The sequence below is a fragment of the Trachurus trachurus genome, assembly GCF_905171665.1.
Source record: "Trachurus trachurus genome assembly, chromosome: 11".
Lineage (NCBI taxonomy): Eukaryota > Metazoa > Chordata > Actinopteri > Carangiformes > Carangidae > Trachurus > Trachurus trachurus.
In genome coordinates, this window is record NC_139904.1 from 24291165 (window position 1) to 24314392 (window position 23228).

At 41.3% G+C, this 23228-nt stretch overlaps 1 protein-coding gene across 1 annotated transcript in view; it reads left to right on the plus strand.

Annotated features, from left to right (window-relative positions):
* Window positions 1–1398: 1398 nt before the first annotated feature.
* dync1i1a (dynein cytoplasmic 1 intermediate chain 1a) overlaps window positions 1399–23228 on the plus strand; it is a gene marked incomplete at both ends in the record, with an annotated part of 56149 nt that continues 34319 nt past the window's right edge. Inside the window, 6 exons of the mRNA XM_083982800.1 lie at window positions 1399–1518; window positions 1813–1927; window positions 2886–2973; window positions 4153–4194; window positions 5661–5720; window positions 6651–6763. Coding sequence (XP_083838926.1) covers window positions 1399–1518; window positions 1813–1927; window positions 2886–2973; window positions 4153–4194; window positions 5661–5720; window positions 6651–6763 — 538 coding nt within the window. The remainder of the gene's footprint in view (window positions 1519–1812; window positions 1928–2885; window positions 2974–4152; window positions 4195–5660; window positions 5721–6650; window positions 6764–23228) is intronic.

Below are 23228 nucleotides of genomic sequence, written 5' to 3' on the forward strand. Positions count from 1 at the left end.
GGAAAATTAATAGACGCCCTTTTCACGACTCAACGCCTTCAGTGAAAACTATCAACGTTTGTTTATTTGAGTTTATTTGTCAGAAGTTCTCCAACTGGCCACAAGATGGCGGCATTGCAAAACCCACCAGGAGCCGCGATGACAATGCGCGTGTCAAAGGAGGAGGGCTCTCGTCTCCTCCTTCCTCACATCATCATCCTACTCCGCCTAGGGATGTATCGGCGTGCAAGTGCACCTGTTTTGTGTTGTATTCGGGTCATCGACCGCTGAAAATGCTCTGTTTTAATCAGTGTCATCAATAGCCACACGAAAGGGTTGAGACGACCTTATCGGTGGTGACCGACCGAGCGGCCTGGACTCTGTGACCCAGGTGGAGGATGTGCTGAGTCTTTTTTCGGGGTGCAGCAGTGAGACAGCATCTTTACCGGGTGACACATCATTATCAGTGCGAGTGGACAAGGTACGAGTGAAACGATAACAGTACATCATACGGTTGTATGGGATTAAATGCCCCTCCCTCCCCCTTTATCATCTGACGTTATCCGTTTGCCAAATTCACTTGGCTGTGATATTTATAGCAGGGCCCTGGAGTAAATGATGTCAAAAATGTTGATTAGCTAACGTTAGCTCCCAATGCATTTAGTTTCTCCTAACCTTACTAATTTAAAGGGACATTTAGCAATGCAATTTAAGTTTTGTGTCATGAGGATGATTTGTTACTTCCCTGTGTTGGGAGACACAACATCCTTTAGTTGTTTCTCACGTTTTGTTTCTTAGGTGGATTTGTTTAAACCTCCTGGGTCAAGTTGCTTTCCACTAAGTTGTTGTGTCTGTGGGAAGAGACACTGGCCTAATATCCATTTAATCACTGTTATAAATAAGGGGAGCCCACCTTTCTGTAACAAGGCAGTCATATTGAGTCTGATACCAGATCCTTATAAGGCTACAGTAAGTCTGGTCTCCATCCACTTAAGCTTAGCTGTTTTACTAATTGGATAGTGGCAATACAAAGATTGAGCTCTGGAACTGTTCCTATGAAATAGTCATCAAATTAGATTATTGTGATGCACAGTTTTAGTTTTCAGTTTTATGAGAAAGTTGATCTGACTAAGGAACCGATCAGAAGAAACAGTGGCTCTAACTATGGTGCACACACATAGACTCAACTTGTCGCACCAATGTGGAAATCCTTGTCAACTGAATATGACCTAGTATTGACAGCTGCTATTGTCAATATCAAGTCCTTATTGATTGCTGATGCTGCAAGGTTATGGGTCAGCTGTATTATGGTTGTTTTCATCCATGGTGTTATCATGTCAAAATGAAACCAAAGCACAGTGTTGTATTAGCTCATTGCTGTCCGATCCTCTTGCTTTAAGCCCCCACTGTAGGGACACCATGTCGGACAAAAGTGACCTAAAAGCAGAGCTTGAGCGCAAGAAGCAGCGCCTCGCCCAAATCAGGGAGGAAAAAAAGAGAAAGGAGGAGGAGAGGAAGAAGAAAGAGGTAAGGAAAAAAGTGAGTAAATCCGCACCACTGGTCTGTCACACATATTGTATCACTCTCTGGTGTGTATTATTTGTGTGTTCACCTGCTCCTCGTCAGGCCGTGACACTTAAAAGGCTGAGGTTATGTGTGTCCGTGCGTGCGTGCTCACTCACAAACATCTATGTGTGTGCACAAGGTCGGTGTTGGAATTTTTAATCCAAACGGTGCATTTATGTTCTCTCTGCAACTCGTGATGGGTGAGTTTTGAACCTCTTCTTTAATTCATGATGGGTAAGTTGACATTTCTCTGTGTGTCCTGTGCAGATAGAGAGCCAGCAGAAGGCTGAGGTGACCCCAGAGGATTCAGACTTAGACCGTAAGCGCAGGGAGACTGAGGCCCTCCTACAGAGCATTGGCATATCACCGGAGCCTCCTCTAGGTACATAAGACTTCTATACCCTAAAAACAATAAAATCAGACCTTCTCTTGTGATTGTGATGGAAACTGATCAGTTAATTCTCATAACACTTATAGTAAAATTCCAACATACAGTATGTCATTAATTACCTATGAGAGACAGTTTCATGCAGATATAAAATGCATGAAACTTACTGTGCATGTAATTTGGTGAAAATTATCTGTCCAGTCCTGCCTTACTGACAAGGAAATGATGTAAAACTAATGTATCATGTGTCATCTGTGTTGCCATGACCCCGCATAACACAGTAGTTGTGTTTTTCTTTTTTTAAATTCATTTACAAAAATAGTAACTCTGTCACACATAATGTTGTATTAGATTTCATCACATTACTACACATGTCGTCTTTTTTTATTCCATGATTTGTTTTGCACATTGTGGTTGGACCGTGCTTTGCATTTTTCATAGTGACTTTGATGTGTAGTTTTTTTTTTTTTTTTTTTACGACAACTTCCTTTTATCATCATCTTTCGTTCCACTGCGTGCCTTGAGTGTATAATTATTACTTGTAATAAGGTATTTGGACTTTAATGGCATTTTAAAATGAAATTTGCGACTCAAAAATGTCTTCCCTTCACTTGTGCACAAATCTCTAGCAAGCTTTTGGCAGCACTGTTCTCTAGTGGTCTGAAATTGTAACAACACCCTTAACACCTTGGAACTGGGTCACTGCTATCTATGCCTGTTATTAGTTGGAAGTTATTTATAATGCATCTTCAGTTACAGCTGAATACAGATAAATAGTGCATACAGATTCAACAATGCATTTGATACCCTGCCCTTCCTCTCTTTTCTTTTAAACATTTATTATATTTGTCCATCCATTTATTATATTTGTTGCTTCTCATCCCAATTTTTCTTTATGCAGTCCATTCTTTGCAGCCTTTAATGTTAGATTCATGTTACTTTCATTATTTAGTCCCGACCCCTGTGTCCCCCTCCAAATCAGTGAGCACACCCAGTGAGACAGGGAGCCAGGACTCAGCTGATGGCGGAGCAGCAGGAAGGTAGGCCCAAATCACACACTTCATACTAGAGTTCAGTGTCACAAGTCTTTTTTGCTGGATGAGTTTCATTCATCTCTATGTGGTAACTTTGAAAATAAGTTTTTGTCCCTTATATGATATGAAAATATTTTTAAATTCCGAAACTGGGTAAAAACATCTCAGTAATTCCTCACATTCCTATTTAATCAAATATGATATAAGGAAACTGTACTGGACACTCTCACGTACCAGGCATTTTCTTTAAAAGGGGTTGATAATAAACACTATGAGGAAGAACAGTGTTTAACCTGAGGGCAATATGTGGCCTAGTTAAGATGAATCTCCTTTTTTGACGCACATTCTGTCTCTTTTTCTGTCAATTGCGCAACAGGTTTAGGTAAGAACGAGTGTCACTACTGGTGAGGTTGTGGTGCATCGTTAGGCTCTGAATGTGGTATCTGTCATTTGTCATGACACCCGGTGTTTTGATGACCACTGTGCAGCTCATTACTTCTCAATAGTTAGTCCTGAGAGAATAATATAAGTTTGATCTTGTGGTAAGTTGCAGCTGTAGACGCTCTAAGGAAGTAAGTAGATGTTAATGTTGAGATACAGAAAGACTTGCGTCAGAAAAGTTAATGGACAATGTTTGGAAGATGGAGCTTTAGGGGCACAAACCATACATTTACAGGCAGGCAGCTGATTGGAGCACAAGTGACAAAAATGTAAAAAAAAACAACAACTTATGGTACATTTGACTCTGGTTTCACTGTTCTGCGCTTGCATCACACTCATTACACACCAGACTGGATTATAAACCATATATGCTTCGAGGTCTGTGCAGTACATGGCTGCGTTGGTGAATTAAGCACGCCAGGGAGGAAGGGAGTGGTCATCAAGCGCTTTCCATTTGCTTTTTTCTGGTGGCAGACTGTACGGTCAGCCACTGTGTGAGGGGATGCCCTAAGGGCTCATTAGTGATGTGTTGTTCTGGTATGGCCAGGGGTGGAATTGGGGATGAACAAACACTTTTTTTTTGTTTTAGCTTGAGCCAATTGGATTCCTGTACAAATTGACCTGTTAGCTCCAATACCTGGAATAAAAGTTTTTCTTTTTTTCCCCCCCAAATCCACCCTGGACGATGGCATGCCATTTTGAGCTTCTCCATTTGTGGCTGTGTATGTGTGTGTCCCTTCTTAGGTCAGGTTTCTCTAAAAACAAGCCCCAAGCACAGAGCACAAGGTAAGCATTTTACATCAAACCCAGGAACCCCCCCACCACCCCACCCCACCCCCTCTCTTCTACTTTTCTTTAGCCGAGGTTATCCTCATGTGAACACAGAGAGGCACCAAAGCGTTGTCAGTGGTCTTACAGATTTGTTCGCAACACTATTTATAAGTTCCAAACAGAGCAGTTCCTCTCCTCTTCCACTCTCAGTCTCTGGTGACTTCCTGTCTGAAGCCGTGCTGTCTCCCTTAAATACCAGCCCCCAAAAGATTGCTGCTTGCATGAGTTGAGCCACAGATGTCATTTCAGCCTTCACAGAGTCGACAATCAGCTGCTTAAAGTGTCATCGCTGTTACTGTAAAACAGACAGCCTGTCAGGGTGAAGAGATACTTTGCCACTCTCACCTGGTGCTGAAGCTGAAGGCCTAATGGCCGTGTTCCCTGGCCTCAAAAGGTATCATCAAACAGGGTAGCAAGGGGTTGGAGGTGGTATCCTTTCACAGCTGGTAGATTTCAACCAACTCGCCATAAGATTCCTTAGGTTTCAGTTTCTTTTTTAAACTCCCTGCAGGTAAACGATTCTCACCCTCCCGATATAAAACAAGCTAGTGCTGCTGAAACAACCGCAAATGCACTGAATGAGCTCATGGTTTGTCAAACTCATTGATCACGCATGGCAAGGATATTGTCATGGGTGCTGAGCAAGCTAAATCTTTCAATTCAGTTTTATTTTGATGTTAATATGCGGAATGTTGCCACGTACAGTAAATACGTCCAGTGTGCGCTGAGTGTGTGTCGTTCTATGGGTGTAAGGTGTAAATTATGTTGCGAAATATACCGTTCATGATTTTCATGCATTATATGGCGCAGTTTCGCAAATATCATTAAAGTGTAAAACAAATCTAATCCAGCAGCACACATGAAAATGACTTAAGTAAAAAAAACAAAAAACACAGATACACTGTCATACAAAAATAAACACTGTAATCTCTGCAGAGCCTGGATTTAACAACTTCTACTGTACCAGATCAGCGTAGAGTTTTCACAATCACAAGAATCAAACCATTTGTCCATAAATGTATCTGTATTTTTTGACTTGTACATCCCTGGCACAGGACCAGGAACTCTATAACAAGAGATGAGCAGAGATCTTTAAATAAATAGAAAACATTGACGTATAATGAAGTATAATGTCTCCCTAATGTATGGCCCTCCCACGCTATATCCACTTATCTAAACATTTTTCCATTAACAGTGCCATCTCTGCATGAAATTCGATGGGAATTTCCGTGTTAAGCCGTTCTCTAGATAAGTGGTCTGTGGGTGAGTGTGTGTGTGTAAGTGTGTGTGCATACATGTGGTGATACTGTATGTGCCACTGATACCACTGATGTGTGCCAGTGTTTGTGTATTTGTTACAATGTGTCTGCTTGTAAACATGCATGTCCTCTCTCGCCCCCGCCCCCTGTTGGTGACACCAGGACGCTGCAGTGGGACACAGACCCGTCTGTGCTGCAGCTGCAGGCTGATTCTGAGCTCGGGTACATCTTCCTCCTGTCCTCTTGTTTAATGTCTAACAAAAAAATAAAGGAAAGACACCTTATGTGGAACTGCATGACGAGTTCAAAAGAGGCTTGGTTTTAATTTAATTGTGCATTTAAAGGATAAATGTTAAAGGGATAGTTCAACATTTTGGCAAATTTGCCTATTGCCATAATGCCTATAGCCATAGCGTTAGGTTCATTACCTTTAATTATCGGTGCATGTTGTTTTGAGATCACCGGGGCAGAGACACGAGCTGCTCAGTGAACACAATGGAGGTGAACAGTATGGTCCCCTGTCCCTCAAAACTCATCAAATACACAATCCAACAACTCCAAAACACTCGTGTGGACAAGTTGTGACCTGCACATACACCACACTATGAAATAATCGTGTGTAATTATGTAACATTACGACACATGCAGCAAATACTCTGAACAACTTGTGCTTTTGAAATCACTCCACCCAGCAGCCGTGTCTGGAATGTAGTTCCCACTGCATTTGCCTCGAAAACAACTCTGTCTCGTAATGGTACATTATTATTTCATACCATGGTGAATGTGCAGGTCACAACTTGTCCACCAGAGCGTTTTGGAGTTGTTAGATTGTGTATTTGATGAGTTTTGAGGGACAGGGGATCTGTACTATTCACCTCCATTGTGTTCGCTGAGCAGCTCACGTCTCTGCCCCGCAGATCTCAAAACATGCATCGATAATTAAAGGTAATGAACCTACTACCGACTATAGGGATCATGGCAATAGGTGAATTTGCCAAAATGTTGAACTATCCTTTTAATAAATGATAATAAATGAATCTCTTCTTATTATGTATTGCTGTAAACACATGGAAATATATTGTACTCTAAGGAGACTTTGGATTTAAGCACAATAAAACCACACTAATAAACCATCTTGTTTCTGTTCCCCAGGCGGAGGATGCTGAGGCTGGGGGCCTCTAAGATCACACAGGTAGACTTCCTTCCCAAAGAGGTGGTCTCTTACAGCAAGGAGACACAGACGCTCACCGCCCACCTGTCTGAAGGTGAATATACTGTATGGGTGTGTGTGTGTGTGTGTGTGTGCATGAGTGAGTATTCTCTTGACATTCCTTATCATCCATAATTTCTAACGCGAAAGCAATCCAAGATCCAAACGTTTTTTTTAAAGGATCTATGGGGGCACCAAAGGTCACAGGAGGCAACAGCTGGTTTTGTGTTGCAACGATTGTTGTCGTTGTGTGGCTGAATTTGATACTCCTTCAGTTAGCTAGTTCACGGCCTGTAAACCTGGAATGATTTAAAGATCTTACAAAGAGGGAGAAGGAGAGAGCGGGGCTTAGAGAAGCTGACAAGTGTCTGCCTGTCAGTTTTTGTGTCTTCAATCACAGAACATCATGCTTTTGACTCCTGGTCATAAGTGGAAACAGACTGACAGATGAAAAGACCCCCAGATGACTTTTGATCGATATTGGAGAACCGCTCTGTGTGTGTGTGTGTGTGTGTGTGTGTGTGTGTGTGTGTGTGTGTGTGTGTGTGTGTGTGTGTGTGTATGTGTGTGTGTGAGGTGTATCCACACAGAAGTATATATCCATGTGTGAGTTGTAAAGAATTCTACATATATTAGTGTTAGCATTAAATATAGCTATTGCCACTGTCAAACTGCACCGTTGTGTAGTCATGACGTGCCATTCACTCCATTGTGATTCGCACAGGGTAAATACAGTACATAAGAAAACATATGAAATTGTGCATGCGTGTAGGTTGCTGCATGTGTGTTGTAACCATGTGAGGTTATGTGTGCATCTGTGTTGTGTGGGCGTGCATGTGTGCTGAGCAGCAGTTACTAAACACATCCATATGGTCAATGCGCAGGATTTGGCAACAGCGGCGGTGGTTGCACATCCAAGGGTTATAGATGTGAGTATATTTCTATTGGAAGAGAAAGACAGTGGAGATTTGGATGGACGACAGTTGGAGTTGTTCCACTGAACTGAACTTTAAGCCTTTGCTCCTATTGCAAAATGCAGATCTCCCATTCAGAAATGTCATCTTCACGTGTAGGAATGCACATACAAATACTACTCCACCTGTACACTCTCAGTCCAAACTGATTGCCAGGCACATGTGTGTGTGTGTGTGTGTGTGTGTATATATATATATATATATATACATACACACACATATGCACCAACACTCCCTATCATCTTCTCTGTCTTCCTTCTTCTACTTGCCAAGACAGCTGGCAGCCATGTGACTGTGAAGGGGTTGTACTTCCTGCTTCCTGTCATTATAATAGATGGTCTGGTGTGGATTCCACCGCCCTCCTCCACCAGCAACCGCCACGCACATACACACACGTCTCTGCTGATCAGCATCCAAATGGCCTGTCTCAACTCCCCCCATTTCCTTGACAGACCCAGGAATAGATCCTTTATTCAACAAGTGCACAGCCACTGACTCGCATACATCTGCTGGGAGACGTACACACACTTATGTGTACACATATGTACCAGAATCACAATCAGGCTTTATAGTCAAGTTTACGTAGAGTCAGTGTACCTACACAGAACACCAAATCAGCAAACACACATAAACAAACCAATATACAACTGTACAGGGAATTTAGTTAAAGAGACACAAGACTAACAATTAAACTAAACAAATAGGGAAGCAGCAGGTACTGTAGACTGATCAAATAGTTTGTATACACATAAATAAAACACACATGAATTGTTAGTGCCTGTAGCAGTACTACATGTCTGTCCATTTATTTGGTTTGTTTGTTTTCAGCTTAACAGTGTGTTCAGGAGGTGCGTGTGTGTGCTTGTATGTGTGTGAGGGAGAACATCTGGGAGCCAGAGCAGAGCTGTGGTGGTCTACAGGGAGGTGACCCTGGCCTTAGGAGACCCTCCCTCTGCAGACTACCACAAAGCTTGTGTGTCTGGAGGAAGAAGAAAAAGGGGCTGGTGGTGGTAGCACCTGCCTGCACTTCTGGTTGTGTGTTTGTTCAGGCCAGTTCCTGTTGTTGATTACCGAAACCCAACGTGCACGTAACATACGTCTCCCTTTCCACATTGTAGCTACACGCCGCTCATGCGCTTTAGGCTACGACTGGAAATGTGTGGAATCTTTAAATAGCTTAATATTAAGTTATTTGCAACTGTAAGTATTTTAAAATGTTGAACGCTATAGCTAAGTGGGGTCGTTAAGGGCTGTGAAATGATTCACGCTCAATAAAATGTTACTGACCCCCAACCTGCTGTGGGGTTGGACACCTGGGCACAATCACACGTGGATCTAAGAGTCTGTTTGAGCTTCTTAAGCAGGACTGTGGTCAGTTCATACATGTTGGAGTGTATCACTTTGTACCTTTCTGTAGGCTGTCAGTGTGTGTGTGTGTGTGTGTGTGTGTGTGTGTGTGTGTGTATTTTGGGCATGGAGAGCCAGTGAACTCACCTTTAAGCTCCTGGTGGTTTACCATGCGACTGTACACGCAGATGCAGAAGAGTTTTATTGTCTGAAGGAAAAGCTGAATCAGCTTGGGATTTGTTTGCATTCATATCTGCATTTCTTTCCCGCCCTACAATGTATCCTTTTTAAATTGTTGCATTATTGCGTCTGTTCATTATTTCCTCTCCTTATTTGGACCTGGACTCAACTATTGTGTGTAGCCTCCAACTAATGATACCTCTGTGTCATTACAACATATCATGTACTGTAGTTTACAGAGACAGAAGAAAGAGTAGGACGAAGTGGGGGAAGATTACCAGTTGCTGGCTGCACTGGATGGTTCAAGTGCATCTGTCTCCGTCTTAATGATGGTGTTGTGCCCCAGCAGCGTGTAAACCTCTATGGAGAAACTACAGTTGTTTGGATTTGTATCTAGCATGTTTGTAAACCTGTGTGTGTGGCTGACCTCTGGCCTGTCAAACTAAGACAAATCTCCAACAATTAGTTAATGTATGGTGAAGTAATAAAATAAAAAGGTAACACTTTATTTGACGCCTATCTCTATAACGCATTATAAACATACTTACAATGAGTTATAATGCAGTTATAGCACTGTATAACTATAGTTATAAACACTCATAAATGATCATAATTCTTTATAACAATAATCATAACACATTATAAAGCATTTTATCATAACTTATAAGGTCAGGTATTATAATACGTGTCAGTAACTCGCTGACAATGCCCACATCGATAAAATGCATTATAAATATAGTTATTATGTGTTATAATTGGCTTATAAAGTATAACTATCATTATAAACACTCACATTATAGAGCATTATAACTCTATTATAATACTTGACCTTATAAGCCATTATAAAATGCTCTAAGATATGTTAGGCTCATTGTAATAAAGCCTTATGATAATTTATGAGTGTTTATAATGATAGTTATACACGTTTATAAGCCAATTATAACACATTACAACTATATTTATAATGCACATTGTGGGCATTGTCAGTGAGTTACTAACATTAGTTACAACTTATTATAATACCTGACCTTATAAGTCATGATAAAATGCTTTATAGTGTGTTATAATTATTGTTATAATGCATTATGATCATTCATGAGTGTTTATAACTATAGTTATACAGTGCTATAACTGCATTATAACTCATAAGTATGGCAATAATGCATCAAATAAAGTGTTACCAATAAAATAATATATGTCACATTCTCATGACAAAAAACTATTACATTTAATTATTGACACAAATTTTTGAATTCCACATTTGTCCAGCTGACGCTTTTCATTTTGCAGATGTGTGTCCTATGACTAGAATTATTTCCATCCCTGTCACATGTTATTGGCCCTGGATTTATTAGATGGTTCCCAATGTCGGAAATAGTGTCACATTCTGGGCACAACTGTAATATTGACATCGTGGCATGATGAGAGTGTGTGAAAGGAAGGATAAGTGAAGTCTCATCGTGATCACTTTAAATGGTCACGGCCGGATGGATGACTCAGGGATTCTCTCATGGCTTCTTCTCCTCATGAACTTCTGACCTCCCCACTCCTCATATCTCTGACCTTATGCCCATGACGGCTGGCGTGTGTGTATGATGCAGAAAAGCTCTGTAGAAGTCTCTGTTTGTTTGTGTGCCTGTGTTCAAACCTGAATGCAGCTTTATCAAAGTGGATTGATTTGATGACGTCTGTCCTTCTAGTTCAACTTTGTGTTTTAAAGCTCCCACGAAGTGTATGTGTGTGTGACTCTCATTTAAACTAGTTAATGATATGGTTTTTCATTTCCGTGCCAATTTGCCTCTGTATAATTGTCATGTGTGGCCGTCTATGTCCCTTTCCCATTGACGGTTTAGTGATCTGTCTGTCCCGAGTGTCCATTGTGTCAGGCAATCGGATTAGCCCCAGTCACGGTTGGCTCCAGCTATTTACTGCTATCTTAATGGGTATGAATGGACGTGCTTGTCATGAGGGATGGACGCTTTGTCTGAGGACATAGCAGGGAAATAAAGTAAGGCCTAATGTGGTGTGTGATAGTAACCTAACCCACTGAGGTCAAACAAAGTGTGTGAAGAGTAGTTGGCGTTTCATGCCTCTGCCTTGTGTTTAACCGTCTTGATGTGGTCTCAAGAAAGAAAACTGGCTTTTATTTCACACTTTACCTCCCAAAACACATATTGGAATAAAAAAACTGAAACAGTTGTCAGTTGGTAGTCTTAGCTTTAATAATCCTCATTTTCCTGCATTTAACCCTCCTGTTGTCCTTCTGGGTCAAATTGACCCAATCTGTTCACTTCCTTCATCCTTCCTTCTTTCCTTCCTTCTTTCCACAATCCTTTTTCCCTTGCTTCTTTCCTTCCTCCCTTCCCTTCATCCTTACGTCTTCTTCCTTCCTCTTTTGATCCAGTTGACTGTTCCTTCCCTCCATCTATATTTCCTTCCTTTTTCCCTTCCTTCTTTCCTCCCATCCTTCCTTCCTTCCTTCTTTCCCTTCGTCCTTCCTGCCTTCCTTCCTTCTTTCTTTCCCTTCGTCCTTCCTTCCTTCCTTCCTTCCTTCTTTCTCTTTGTCCTTCCTTCCTTCCTTCCTTCCTAATTTCCTTCCTTCCTTGACCCAGAGGGTTAAGTATTTGTGAACACAAAAAAGACAAGGTAGAGGCCAGAAGGTGACAGGTGGATGAGTTTCAGTACATCTGTAGCAACTAGAGGCACAGGAGACTGCAGTGTTATCTGTTGTCTTTGGGCTTATTGTTTTTCTTTATGGCTCACCACTTTGCTGTTTTGGTTCAGTCTCAACGCTCTCTACGCCAGCATTGTTCATTTCCAGTTAAAACCCACTTTACACTTCCTGCAGAGTTAGTTATTGAACATTGTTGAATATTTTGCAGCTGTAAAATCAGATATTTTCCTCAGGAGTTGGAAACCAAAAGAATAAACATTAGATTTGCTGTTGTTGAGCAGCCAGTGAATGCTTAGGTTTCTTGTGCACTCTATGCAAACAAATAACTTCCCAAGGTGATAATATGTCATTGTTGTGGATCATAAAAGTGAAGTTGGGTCTCACTCAAGTTTTTGAGGGTTTACCAAAAGGCAACACTGTAATGGCAGCCTCCAACGTGTTGCATGAAAAAAGTCCCTTTGCTAAATGGAAATTATGCTACGAATTAGGGGTGGGAATCTTTTACTATCTCACGATTCGATTTGATTCTGATTTTTGAGGCTACGATTCGATTCAAAATCGATTTTCGATTCAAAACGCTTCAATTCACAATGATTTCTGCTTCAGTCCATTGGTGTGCAACGGATCCTCATGATCTACTCCAGTCTGCTTTGCAAGACAGAATGACTCAAGTCTCTTTTTCACATTAATTGAGTTTTAAACATTTATCCATGCTTAGATGGAATTGTTGAAACTGTTGCATAAGAGCAATATCACATTATGCTTAAGTAACAAAATTAAAAGTGCCTCTTTATTTAAAAAAAAATTGTACAGTTAAACATGCTGCCTTTTAAATTCTAAGGAAATGGAGGCCGACAGCCAGCAGATTTATTTTTAAAATCGATATTGGGACATTTTATATCGATTCTGAATCGTATTAAATGAGAATTGCAATTCTTATGTGAATCGATTTTTTTTACTATGAATTGTCCTCGTTTTTGTCGCTTTTGTACACAGATGCTGGTTGAGTGTTTCAGGAGTTTCACTGAGACTGTGAACCCTCTCTCATGTCGATTGCTTAACCACAGCAGTTGAAATGTTCCTTCTTCATTATCTTCAAATCTGACCATAACCGTAAAGCCAAGTTTCAAACACTCGTCGTCAACAGGGAAGAGGAGGAGGAGGAGGAGGAAAATGTGGCCAATCTTTCTGTCTTTCTCCTTGTTTCTCTTTGCGTCCGTTCCCTGAAACCAACCAGTCCCACTTGGCTATGAACACAGTCAATGTCAGTACTGTGACAAACCTGCTCTTTCACTTTACTGATCCCAATCTGAAGATAACTATCTGTCCATTTGTGTGTGTGTGTGTTCTTGCTTGAGATGTTGGCAAGAGCACGGAAGGTCAAGAGATTCGTGGGCATTTTGCGCACGTATTCATGTGTGCAGGTTGGCACGGTCGTAGTGCGAGCCTGACCCAGTTTGTAGTAAATTGGTTTCGCTCAGTGGAGCCTTAAAAGACCAATAATAGTCCACGCTGGAGAGGTAGCCAAAGAAATGGAGAAATGAAGGCGAGGGAAAAAGACAGAAGGGAGAGGATGAAGAGAAATGTGTGGTCCATAAACAGATAAACAGAAGAATGAAAGAGAGCGAGCAGGAGAGACACAGGAGGACTGGGCCGGCCACCGAGGTTATGTTGCAGCAGTTATGATATTGCAGCCCTAATTGTTTGCAGTCAACCACAAGCAGGCCTTCAGAAATACAGCCCTGTGTGTGTTTGTGAATAATTTGATGTTGCAACTTTGGAAAATCCCTTAGTTGGGGTTAAAAGTTCACAGGGTCAAGAGTGTGCGTTCGGATTTGTGCATTTGTCTGCAGAAGTACTGTATGTGCATTTCTCTCTCTCTTTCTCTCTCTTTCTTGCTCTCTCTCTCCCCCCTGTAGTATTTTCTGGCCCATTAGTTTTCAGGGTCTGTACAGCTTGAGTATATAGTTGGTCAGTAATTCACTCCTTAAGTATATTTACTGAAATAAGAGGCTTTCTTTTGACATGTGGTGGACTGGTAATGGCCTCTAATTGCAAGAGAAAACCTGTTTCCAAGCACTAATTTGAATAGACACACATTCTTAGTCGGCACAAGAGCACATAAGCAAACAGATTCCTAAATGTAAACACATATATGCATATGCAGACTAACATACACTGAAATAAACAAGCACACATAGATCTGCAGAAATGCACACGTATGAACTCCGACAAAGCGGCCACACACACACATGCACTTGCGTCACCTGAACTCTGCATAATCCCATAATGGAGCAGTTTAATATATGAAATGATCCTGACCATTGGCAGCACATTGGTCCAATTACAGTGTTTACTTTGGTGTTTTTTTCCACAAACTCCTAAATATGATTCAACAGGTCCTGAACTGTCTACAATCAACATTCGTACAAAAAAATGCCCTTGAAGATTTAATCCAATAGGGGTGGATTTGAATTTGGCACCAAAAGTATTGGAATCAATGTCTGAAACCCATTACTACATGAGTTTAATAGTTTAGAGCACTAGATTAAAGCAAGTAAAAACCAAATGTTATTGCTGGATTACGTTATTTCCGGATTTCCAATGAGTATGGAGTCTTAATGCTTTTGTTTACTTATCAAAATCTGTCTGGAGTATCAACTATTGAAATGCTGAAAGATTTGTATTTTCTTTTTTATGTTTCTTTTGTGAGATATTTTCTGAATTAAACAGTTTTATTTTCACAAAGTTCTAAATTAGATGGGAACATTTATTATTTTCCAGTTCTAAAAAAAAAAAAAGTTTTGTAGAAAAATGTTTACGCATAAGTATTGGTTTCATATTGGCATTACCAAAACAAAAATTTTGTTCTGCCACTATTGTTAAAAAATGCCAGCTGAAACCCCGCCCTACAGTAAATAACATTCAGGTTTTACTGATAGACTAGTCATAGAAAATGCAGTGGGATCCAAACGCCTGAGACCAGTTTCTCATTCACTTGAGTGTTATGGTTTAGTCAGGGGTGCACAAGTCAGCAACACAGTAAACACAGTAACCACATGTAAATTGCAGGATTATGTAAACAGCTTAGTGACACTGTTTTGTTATGGCGTTCGTCACATAACTGCGTCCATGCACTGTGATGTTTGTTTGCTGGAAGACTCGAACGCAGTCGTCAGGCTTTGTCTGGTTTTTTCCTACCAGGGCACATCAAGAAGGAAAGTATTACTGCGTCAGGCTGCAGCGGCCTGAGACTCATACCAAACACTCACAACTCATGAGGTTGAGGTCCTCTAAGTTCCCTCAGCCAATTTAGCCCATGTCTGTCTTTGGCCTTCTCTGCAATCCAGTGAAGCAACGATGCATTCAAATAAAAACAGTGAATGTAACACACTCCCGTTCTATAAGAAACCGACATGACTGAGGGGTTTGCGGGCAGCCTTGAAGGCCCTGAAGGGAGGAATGTGGTTTCATGAGTGTGTGTTTTGCTTGGTTAGGTACTTATACGTTTCTGCGTGTGTCTGTGTATGTGCATATATATGTGTGCGTAGCCACATATGGAAGTGCTTGTCTCATACATTGTTGTTGTTCCAGCCAGGCGGGTACAACAGACGGAGCAGACCCAGAGTTGTGTGTGCGTGCGTGTGTGTGCATGTGTGAATGTGTGTGTGTTTCCTAAAGGCAAAATCCATGTAGAGAATAACTAGAGTGAGTGTATCCAGAGGATCCCGAACAAAATGTACTCAGTTGTTTGACTTTAAATCTCTACAATGATAACCAATATGAATTGTCTTTTTTATGTTTTGCGACTCCTGGACTTTTGGAAGAGTGATTATCTTAACGCTGCCGCTTCTAAGGATGTCATTTAAACTAAGTGTGCAATTACTGTACATGCATGTTCACACACACTCACACACATAGCTGTGAGGACACTCCTAGACATAATGCATTCCCTAAACACTTTGTATCCAAAATTTGTCCACATTACAATAGAAAGTCATGTAGACGTCACGCACACACGTGAACACACACACACACACACGTTGAGGCGCTCATGCTACAGATCAGACTTTGGGTTTCTCTGTTATGACCCCCCCCCTCGTCTTTTCCTTGCAGACGCACATAATTGGCCCATACCTCTCACTTTTCTCCCCTCATAAAACATCTCTGAGTTCGACTTTCATCGTCATCAGACTCCAAAGGGCGCAGCCCTCTCTCCAGTTTCACTCCTGTTTTGAAATTGATGCAGTGTCCCGAGCGGTTTCTGTCAAAATGGCCACGGCAGTCGAAGCCCAGAGACGTTACTGATATTAGAGAAAAATAATGTCTTTCACAGTGCGTCAGGTATTCCAAGTGAGTCACAGATGATTGCAGTTTTCCCCTATGACCACTGTATAATAAGGTACATGAACCCCCTTCTTCATCTCCCTCCCTCTGGCTTTCTTTCTCTCTTTGGCAAAATGACCATCATCCAAAATAATATTTGCCATCTGATGAGTACTTGAGATGAGTAGGAATACAGTTTCACACTTTTTTTTTTCTTTTACCTTTTTCAACTGTTTTCTTTTTTCCCCTTTTTACTTGTATTTCGTTGAACTTGACTTTTTGACATGTGCACCCCACCCTTCCTCCCCCTCGTTGCATTTTTTTTTATACGTGTGTAAAACAACAGTGGGGCTTGAACGTTTCCCTGGGTGGTCTCCCTTGTATTCTGAGATCCTTTTTACTCTCTAAGGGTTTTCATTTGAGAGGGTAGCGGTTCACTGCCACAGCTAGCCTGCAGCACACAGCCTTGCTTCCCTTTGCTTGTTTCAGTTTGATGTTTATTAACCATTTCAAGGCTGGTTTGTGTGTTTATAACCAATAGGTTTCAAAAATGGCAGCCAATATTTAAACATTTTTCTGGACAAGGCAATCAAAACCTTTTTATTTATGAAATAAAAACAGATCTTGTGCTTCTAACAAGTCACCACAAGCGTTTTCAGTTGCTCCTCTGCCAATGCTGGAAGTTCAGAAGGCTTTAAAATCAACTCGCTCTGTTCTAGTTGCAAATGATTCAGACCTAAAATTTCCACATCATTATCACAGTTTACAGCTTGACAGTTGATTGAAGTGAAATTCGATAACCGTGCTGGTTTTCTGTTTGGCAGGAGAGTGGCATGCGATTCTGAAACCGTCCAGCAGGGAGCACTCTTGGCACATACACTTGATGGATAATTGAAGGCTCTCTCAAAGGCTTACCTACTAAAGTGTCAGAGATTTATTATTAGAGAAGAGTATCAGATGAAATTAAATTATGGTAATAATTTAAAGTAACAGTTTTATAAATAATCTCAAACTTGTCTTGGCTATAAAGTCTTAATTTGATTGACAAGATTTCACAAGATTTGAATCCAGTGTTGTCTTTGACTCCTAAAGGTATTGAGATCATTTTCCTAAGAGTACGCTTTTGTTTATTTATCCGAGTGTTGCTGAGGTTCTATGAATACAGTTGTCCATTTTACTACTATCCAGAAAAATTCAATCCCAAACATCAACATCCAGCAGGCCCATAAAAACTGTTTGTCTCTTCTGTCCGTCCGTCCCTCATTAAAACAAAATGAAACACCATCGGCGTCCAAGTGGCAAACACAGACCACCAGTGACCATCGAGCCACACACAGACGCACAAAGATGCAAACGGTGCTATTTCCGAGAGACACAAAACCCTGCTCAGATGACGTGTTGAAAAGTGAATCGATGCCACATCGGTGATTTTATGTAAGACTTTTTTTCAGCGAGTCTGTCCCTCTTCCTCTCTCTCTTTCTCTCTCTCTGACTGGGTTTTTGACAGTTTGGAAAGTTTGAAGTCATGGGTTTTAATCAGGGCCTTGCGGCCAGGCTGAGAGCATGGCGTGGCGTGGTATGATGGCTCAGTTTAAAGATGTGGGTCTGGTTCAGGGCCAAGCCTGGGTGGCACTGCTAGAAAGAGAGAGGGGCTGGTGAGAAAGAGAGAGACTGAGGGAGACAGAGAGATAGAGAGAGAGAGAGAGATGGGGTAGAGAATCTACTCTCACTACTCCCACAGCATACACCAGGGTTGGCCACAGACCCCCAAAGGCCTGAGTTGGCTGCATTAATGACAGCTGATTATGTGTGAGCATGCGTGTCTGCGTAAGGTGTGGACTCGGGTGTACACAGACTTTCACACAAACACAAAGTTTGATCAGTGTGGGGAAGTGTGTCGAAGAGATGAATTAATCTAAATCATCCTGCGGTTTTTAGCCTCACCAGTTTTACATCAGGTCCTGCTGCTAATGTGTGTGTATGTGGCAAATACTTTTACTCCTACTGTGGCAATCATGACTTGATGAACCATGATGATTTTTAAACATTATTTTCTATTAAAACAAATGGAAAGCATGAATAAAATTAACAAACTGGAGTAGACGGGTTTAGAGGATTATCAGTGGATGCTTTTTTTTCAAATGCGTTTTCACTTTTCTCTCTTTACCAAAATAAAATCCTTTTTGTACATTTTTCTTTTGGGGGGAAAATGTTATTATACAGTTACTCAGCATGTGTCTGACCCTGCGAGAACTCGCGAGCACTCTGAGATTGAATTCATTGCCATATTGTTGCACTCTTTCCCTGCAATCCATCCCGTTTGTCCTGACCAAACGACACATCAGTGAGGTTCTTGAGCAGGTTGGGCCGCCCTCTCACCTCTCAGAAAAAAAGATCTGTTTGACTTCAGTGCACATCTGGCTATAACCCAACAATTTGCTGTCCAGACTAACAGAGGTCCCCCCCCCAAAAAAAAAAAAAAATGTTGGCAGGGTTTCTCTGTGTTTCAAAAAGGAGAGTTCTGTGCAAGTCCAGAAGAGTATTAATAAAACGCAGTGATCTGCATGAGATTGCACAGACAGTTCACCAGGTGACTTGTGAGCGGGCACGGGGCTTGCAAAGAGCATGACGGAGCAGTGTTTATTTTAATTTCTGGGTGTACAGGTGGCGAGGGTTAGGGGATATCGCTGCTTTAAACAACCTGTACACATTGTGAGGAGTTAAGGCTCAGTATTCCCAAATATTTGCTTTATTTAAACATGAAAGTGTTTTTAGATTTTTATATAATCAACCAATGAGTAGGTTTTGGGTTAAAAATGACATCACATTTGATCTAGTTCAGGATTATTAATCATTTTGCTACTTTTTTTTTTACACATACATTAATAGAAGATACAAGATCGGACAATGAGGGAACCCTTTATCCGTTTACAAGAATGACAACAGCACATACATACAAACAAGAAAGAAAATAAAAATAATAATAATGAAAATAAATACATAGATAAATAAAAGGAGGGTTGGGGGTTCAGGGGGGTCTCACATAGTATATACATCAAAGCACATGTACCAGAGCAGTTACATGATGAAGTTCAAAGCCATAGGCAACAAAGTAGATGTACAGTAAACTTACACACTCTCAGATTTCATTAAATGTAGATACAGAACCTCTCTTTAGGTGTCGAATCTTTTCGAGTTTTGAAAACTCTCTAATCTCTAATCCGCAATGAATGTGATGGCGGGTGTTGTGATTTCCAGTGTCATTTTGCTACTTTTATTTGTCACCTGTCTCATCATCGTATTTCAGTCATCTTAAATCATGGCGGTTATACTCTGTATATCTTGTTTTGTTTTGGCAATAATATGCGAGCGAGGGTTAGATTACTGGAGGTGGGACCAATAAAAATGAGAAAAATTCCCCAGATGCCTCAGGTCGTATGTGATATATGCAGAGGTTAAGTGAATGTAGTGGTTGTTGTGTCTTAATCTCAGAGAAGTTAATGCATATGTGCGTGAGTGTGTGTGTAATTGTGTGTGTGTTCGTGCCAGGGCCACATTAGAGAAGCCTTTCAAGTCTTGTCGACCTCCTCCTACTCCTCTGCATAGTGCTTGTGTTGTGGTCTGCTCGACAGGCAACCTCCCAGAACCCCTGCGAACTCTCTGTGTGTGTGTGTGTGCGCGCGCGCGTGTGTGCGCCCATATATGATATTGTAGGGTTATTCCCAGTGCGTGGGATCCCCCAATATCCTGCTGGATTTCTCCTTTTGTATCACCATCCCTGTTCCCGCCGCCTCTCCTCTCATATCAGTGTCTCTCTTTGTGATTAATATAATAGAGATGTATAAAAATTATGAGTACTGTCATCTTTGATTGTGTGTGACTCAGTTTAGTAGTCACCTCCATGCTGCTGTGATAAGTCTGCAGCTCTGCCCCTGTAATGTAGTCGATGACAAACGTGGGGCCTGGTCCCATCTTCCCGTCTACACACACACACACACACACACACATGCAGCTCTTTGATAACTACGCCAATCGCTCCGAGCTTGCGCTAACACATTTCAGCACACTAGCACTCATTGTGAATTGGGTTGAGAATAAAAGGTTAGCTCGGGCTTTGATCCTTACCAAACAGCACACACACGCTCATTTCGCTGTGACACACCACGCCATTGTGCTTCATGTGCCAGCCGAAGGAAAGCAGAAGACAGCGTGCATCCCTTATATGTCGTCTGTATCTTTAAAGCTCTTCCCTCCACAGGCTCGATAGTTGCCGCCTACTGTGAAATAATGCAAGATGTTTAAACTAATGAAAGTCTCAGCGGTGTATCAGCCTTCATTAAGACTATGTTTTCTTTATTCCACAAACACATCAGCCCATTACTCTCACTTGAACTATTTCACTCTCCTATATAAGTCCATAAAAACAATAATGATGCTTATAGTGGTGAACCAGAGCCTCATGCACAGAAAACATGATAATAAAACTGTTAATTAGCCACAATACAGTAGACAGTCGCAGTGTAATTACTGGCTTACTTGTTCTTATTTATGACTCATCTCTGTATTTGAAGGAGCTCGGTGTAGGTGCAGATAAAGGTGGGAATGAATAAGAATATCCTGTCAAAATATAAGCGCATATACAGTAGTGTTACTTATTTTTACTGAAGCTACAAGCAAACGTTGCTGAGTTACATAAAGCAATGCAAAAAAAAGATGTTTTAAACGTATACTTTTCATGACAGAGTTTTATGTGTAATATAATAAACTGTCAGGAATTATTTATATTACTTAATTAACTAGTGGAATGACAGAGAGTCAACAACTGTTCTTAAAGGGACAACGAGGAGTTTGGGAAAGCGAAGTGTTTTCACACTACATTTCCCATGAGCCTCCGCTCGCACTGTGAAATTCTTGGACCGGCGCAAGACGGACGAAAACGAAAACATTTGAATGTTTTCATTAATCAAGAATGAAAGTCGGAGGTTCGAAGACGATCAGATCCCGTCGTAGTTCCGACCATAAACGGCAATTTGGCGGCGTTATTCCCACGACCCGCCAGGCAGTGTCCAGGAAACTGAAAGTAGGAAACGCTGGGTGAGCCGACCACTAAATAATCATATCAAAATAACTATAAAGACAAAACTATATATTTATGGAAAATGGACCCATTAACAAGTGCATCCATCCACATTAATATAAGACTCTTTTATAACCAAAAGCAAACTCCTCGGGGTCTCTTTAAATTAAATGTTTTACAGGCTCACAGGTGACAACCTCAATTATGTAAATATTTGTTGGTTTTCTTAGTAGTTTCTGTTAATAAAATTAATTTTGGATGTATAAACAAGATTTTAAAAAAAAACTTAATAAAAAATTATGAAGTAATGTCTTCACTACACAAATTCCAACAAAAGCTGATCTGACACCATCGCTCCTTTGAACACCACAGCTTCATCAGTATTGGTCAGGGTTGTGTCAACGCAACGTGACTTTACTTAGTAAGAAACTGCCTGAACGAGTAAAGACACAATGATCTTGAAGCACAAGAGAAGCAGGCGAATCAGTGAATCTGAGGGAATCGGTGTTTCAGCGACTGATCAGACTGTGAAGTCGACTGCTCAGTGGACGACGTCCAGGAGGAAAATCATTACTCACGATGAAACTGTGAGATTAAACTTTACCAAAGGCCACGAAAAGAGTCCTGGTGAATACTGGCAGCTCATTGTTTGGTCAGGTGTAAACAAAATAAATTAGTTTGGATCGGATGGGGTCCAGCATGTTTGGTGTGGATCTGGTCAGGATCATCACAGTGACTGGTCAGTGCTGACTGTCAAACATGGAGGTGGGAGTGTGAGAGATGTGGCTACATGAGTGCAAAGATGTTGAAGAGGTGACTGTACTGTATGAATTAAAGTGTGTGAGTCGAAAAAATCACCTGTGAAGAAAATCTCTCTGGTACCATCCACGGCCCAAGAGGAGAGAGCATCAAAAATAAAGTCAGATATATAAAATTTTGAGAAATAAAGGCAGGGCTGTCTCTGATTAGGCTTGTATGTCTTTTGTTGCACTTGGTTCTTTAATGTGAAACTCTGATTACAGTTTAATTAGCACAATGTTTCTCAAATTAATGGTCTTTGTTCCTCTTGGAAAATGGCCAGAAACAAAATACATTTTTGAATATTTAGTATGGTTGGTACAGTATCAGCCACTTAGCGACATAATACTATAAAGCCACATATACAGTACTGTATGTGTATATGCCTCCACTTGTATGTGTGTGTAGATGTGCATATGGATTTGCACAGACTTTTACACATTTGTGTGTATGTGTCTGTCTCTGTGTGTTTTCATGTGTGTCCATATGCATTTTACAAACACCTTTACACATTTTGGTGTGTGCGCCTGTGCACTCATGTTTGTATCTCCACACCATGAATCTGTGTGTGTGCACATACCTGCCAGGCTGTGCTGAATTGACTGGGCCTGGTCAGCATGGGGAAGCAGCCAGGGGAAGATTGAGGCAGCCAGAAGCGGTGGCCCTCGGCTACCGAGGATATCATTACCCCGGGTGTGTAGCCGGCCAAAACGGGAGCCCCCAAGCGGAGTTTCATCAAGGTGGACCCCCTGTCTGTGGAGAGGGGGAGGATACCGGTTAACCTGTTGTCCTGCAGCGAGGAGCGGTATTAAGCAGCAGGTGGAAAGAGAAAGCATCCCGTGACTGGAATGAGGTGGAAACAAGAAAGTGTGCAGATACTTGCAGGGTAGCAGTCAGGCACACTCAAACTGTGGAAGATTGTCTCTTTTGAATTCCCCTTCCCCTGCTTTCTTTTGCAACTCAACGGGGACACCCTGTAGCGTCTCCGTGTGTGTTTGCATGTACATTTTACATAAAGTTCTGTATTATCTCTTCTAACCCATGAGCCCTATCTCCCAGTATCATTTACCACAGTGTAGCCTGCGCTTTAACTTCGAGCCCACGCAGAAATGTATCTGAAAATTTCCATTCAAAGGAAATTGCT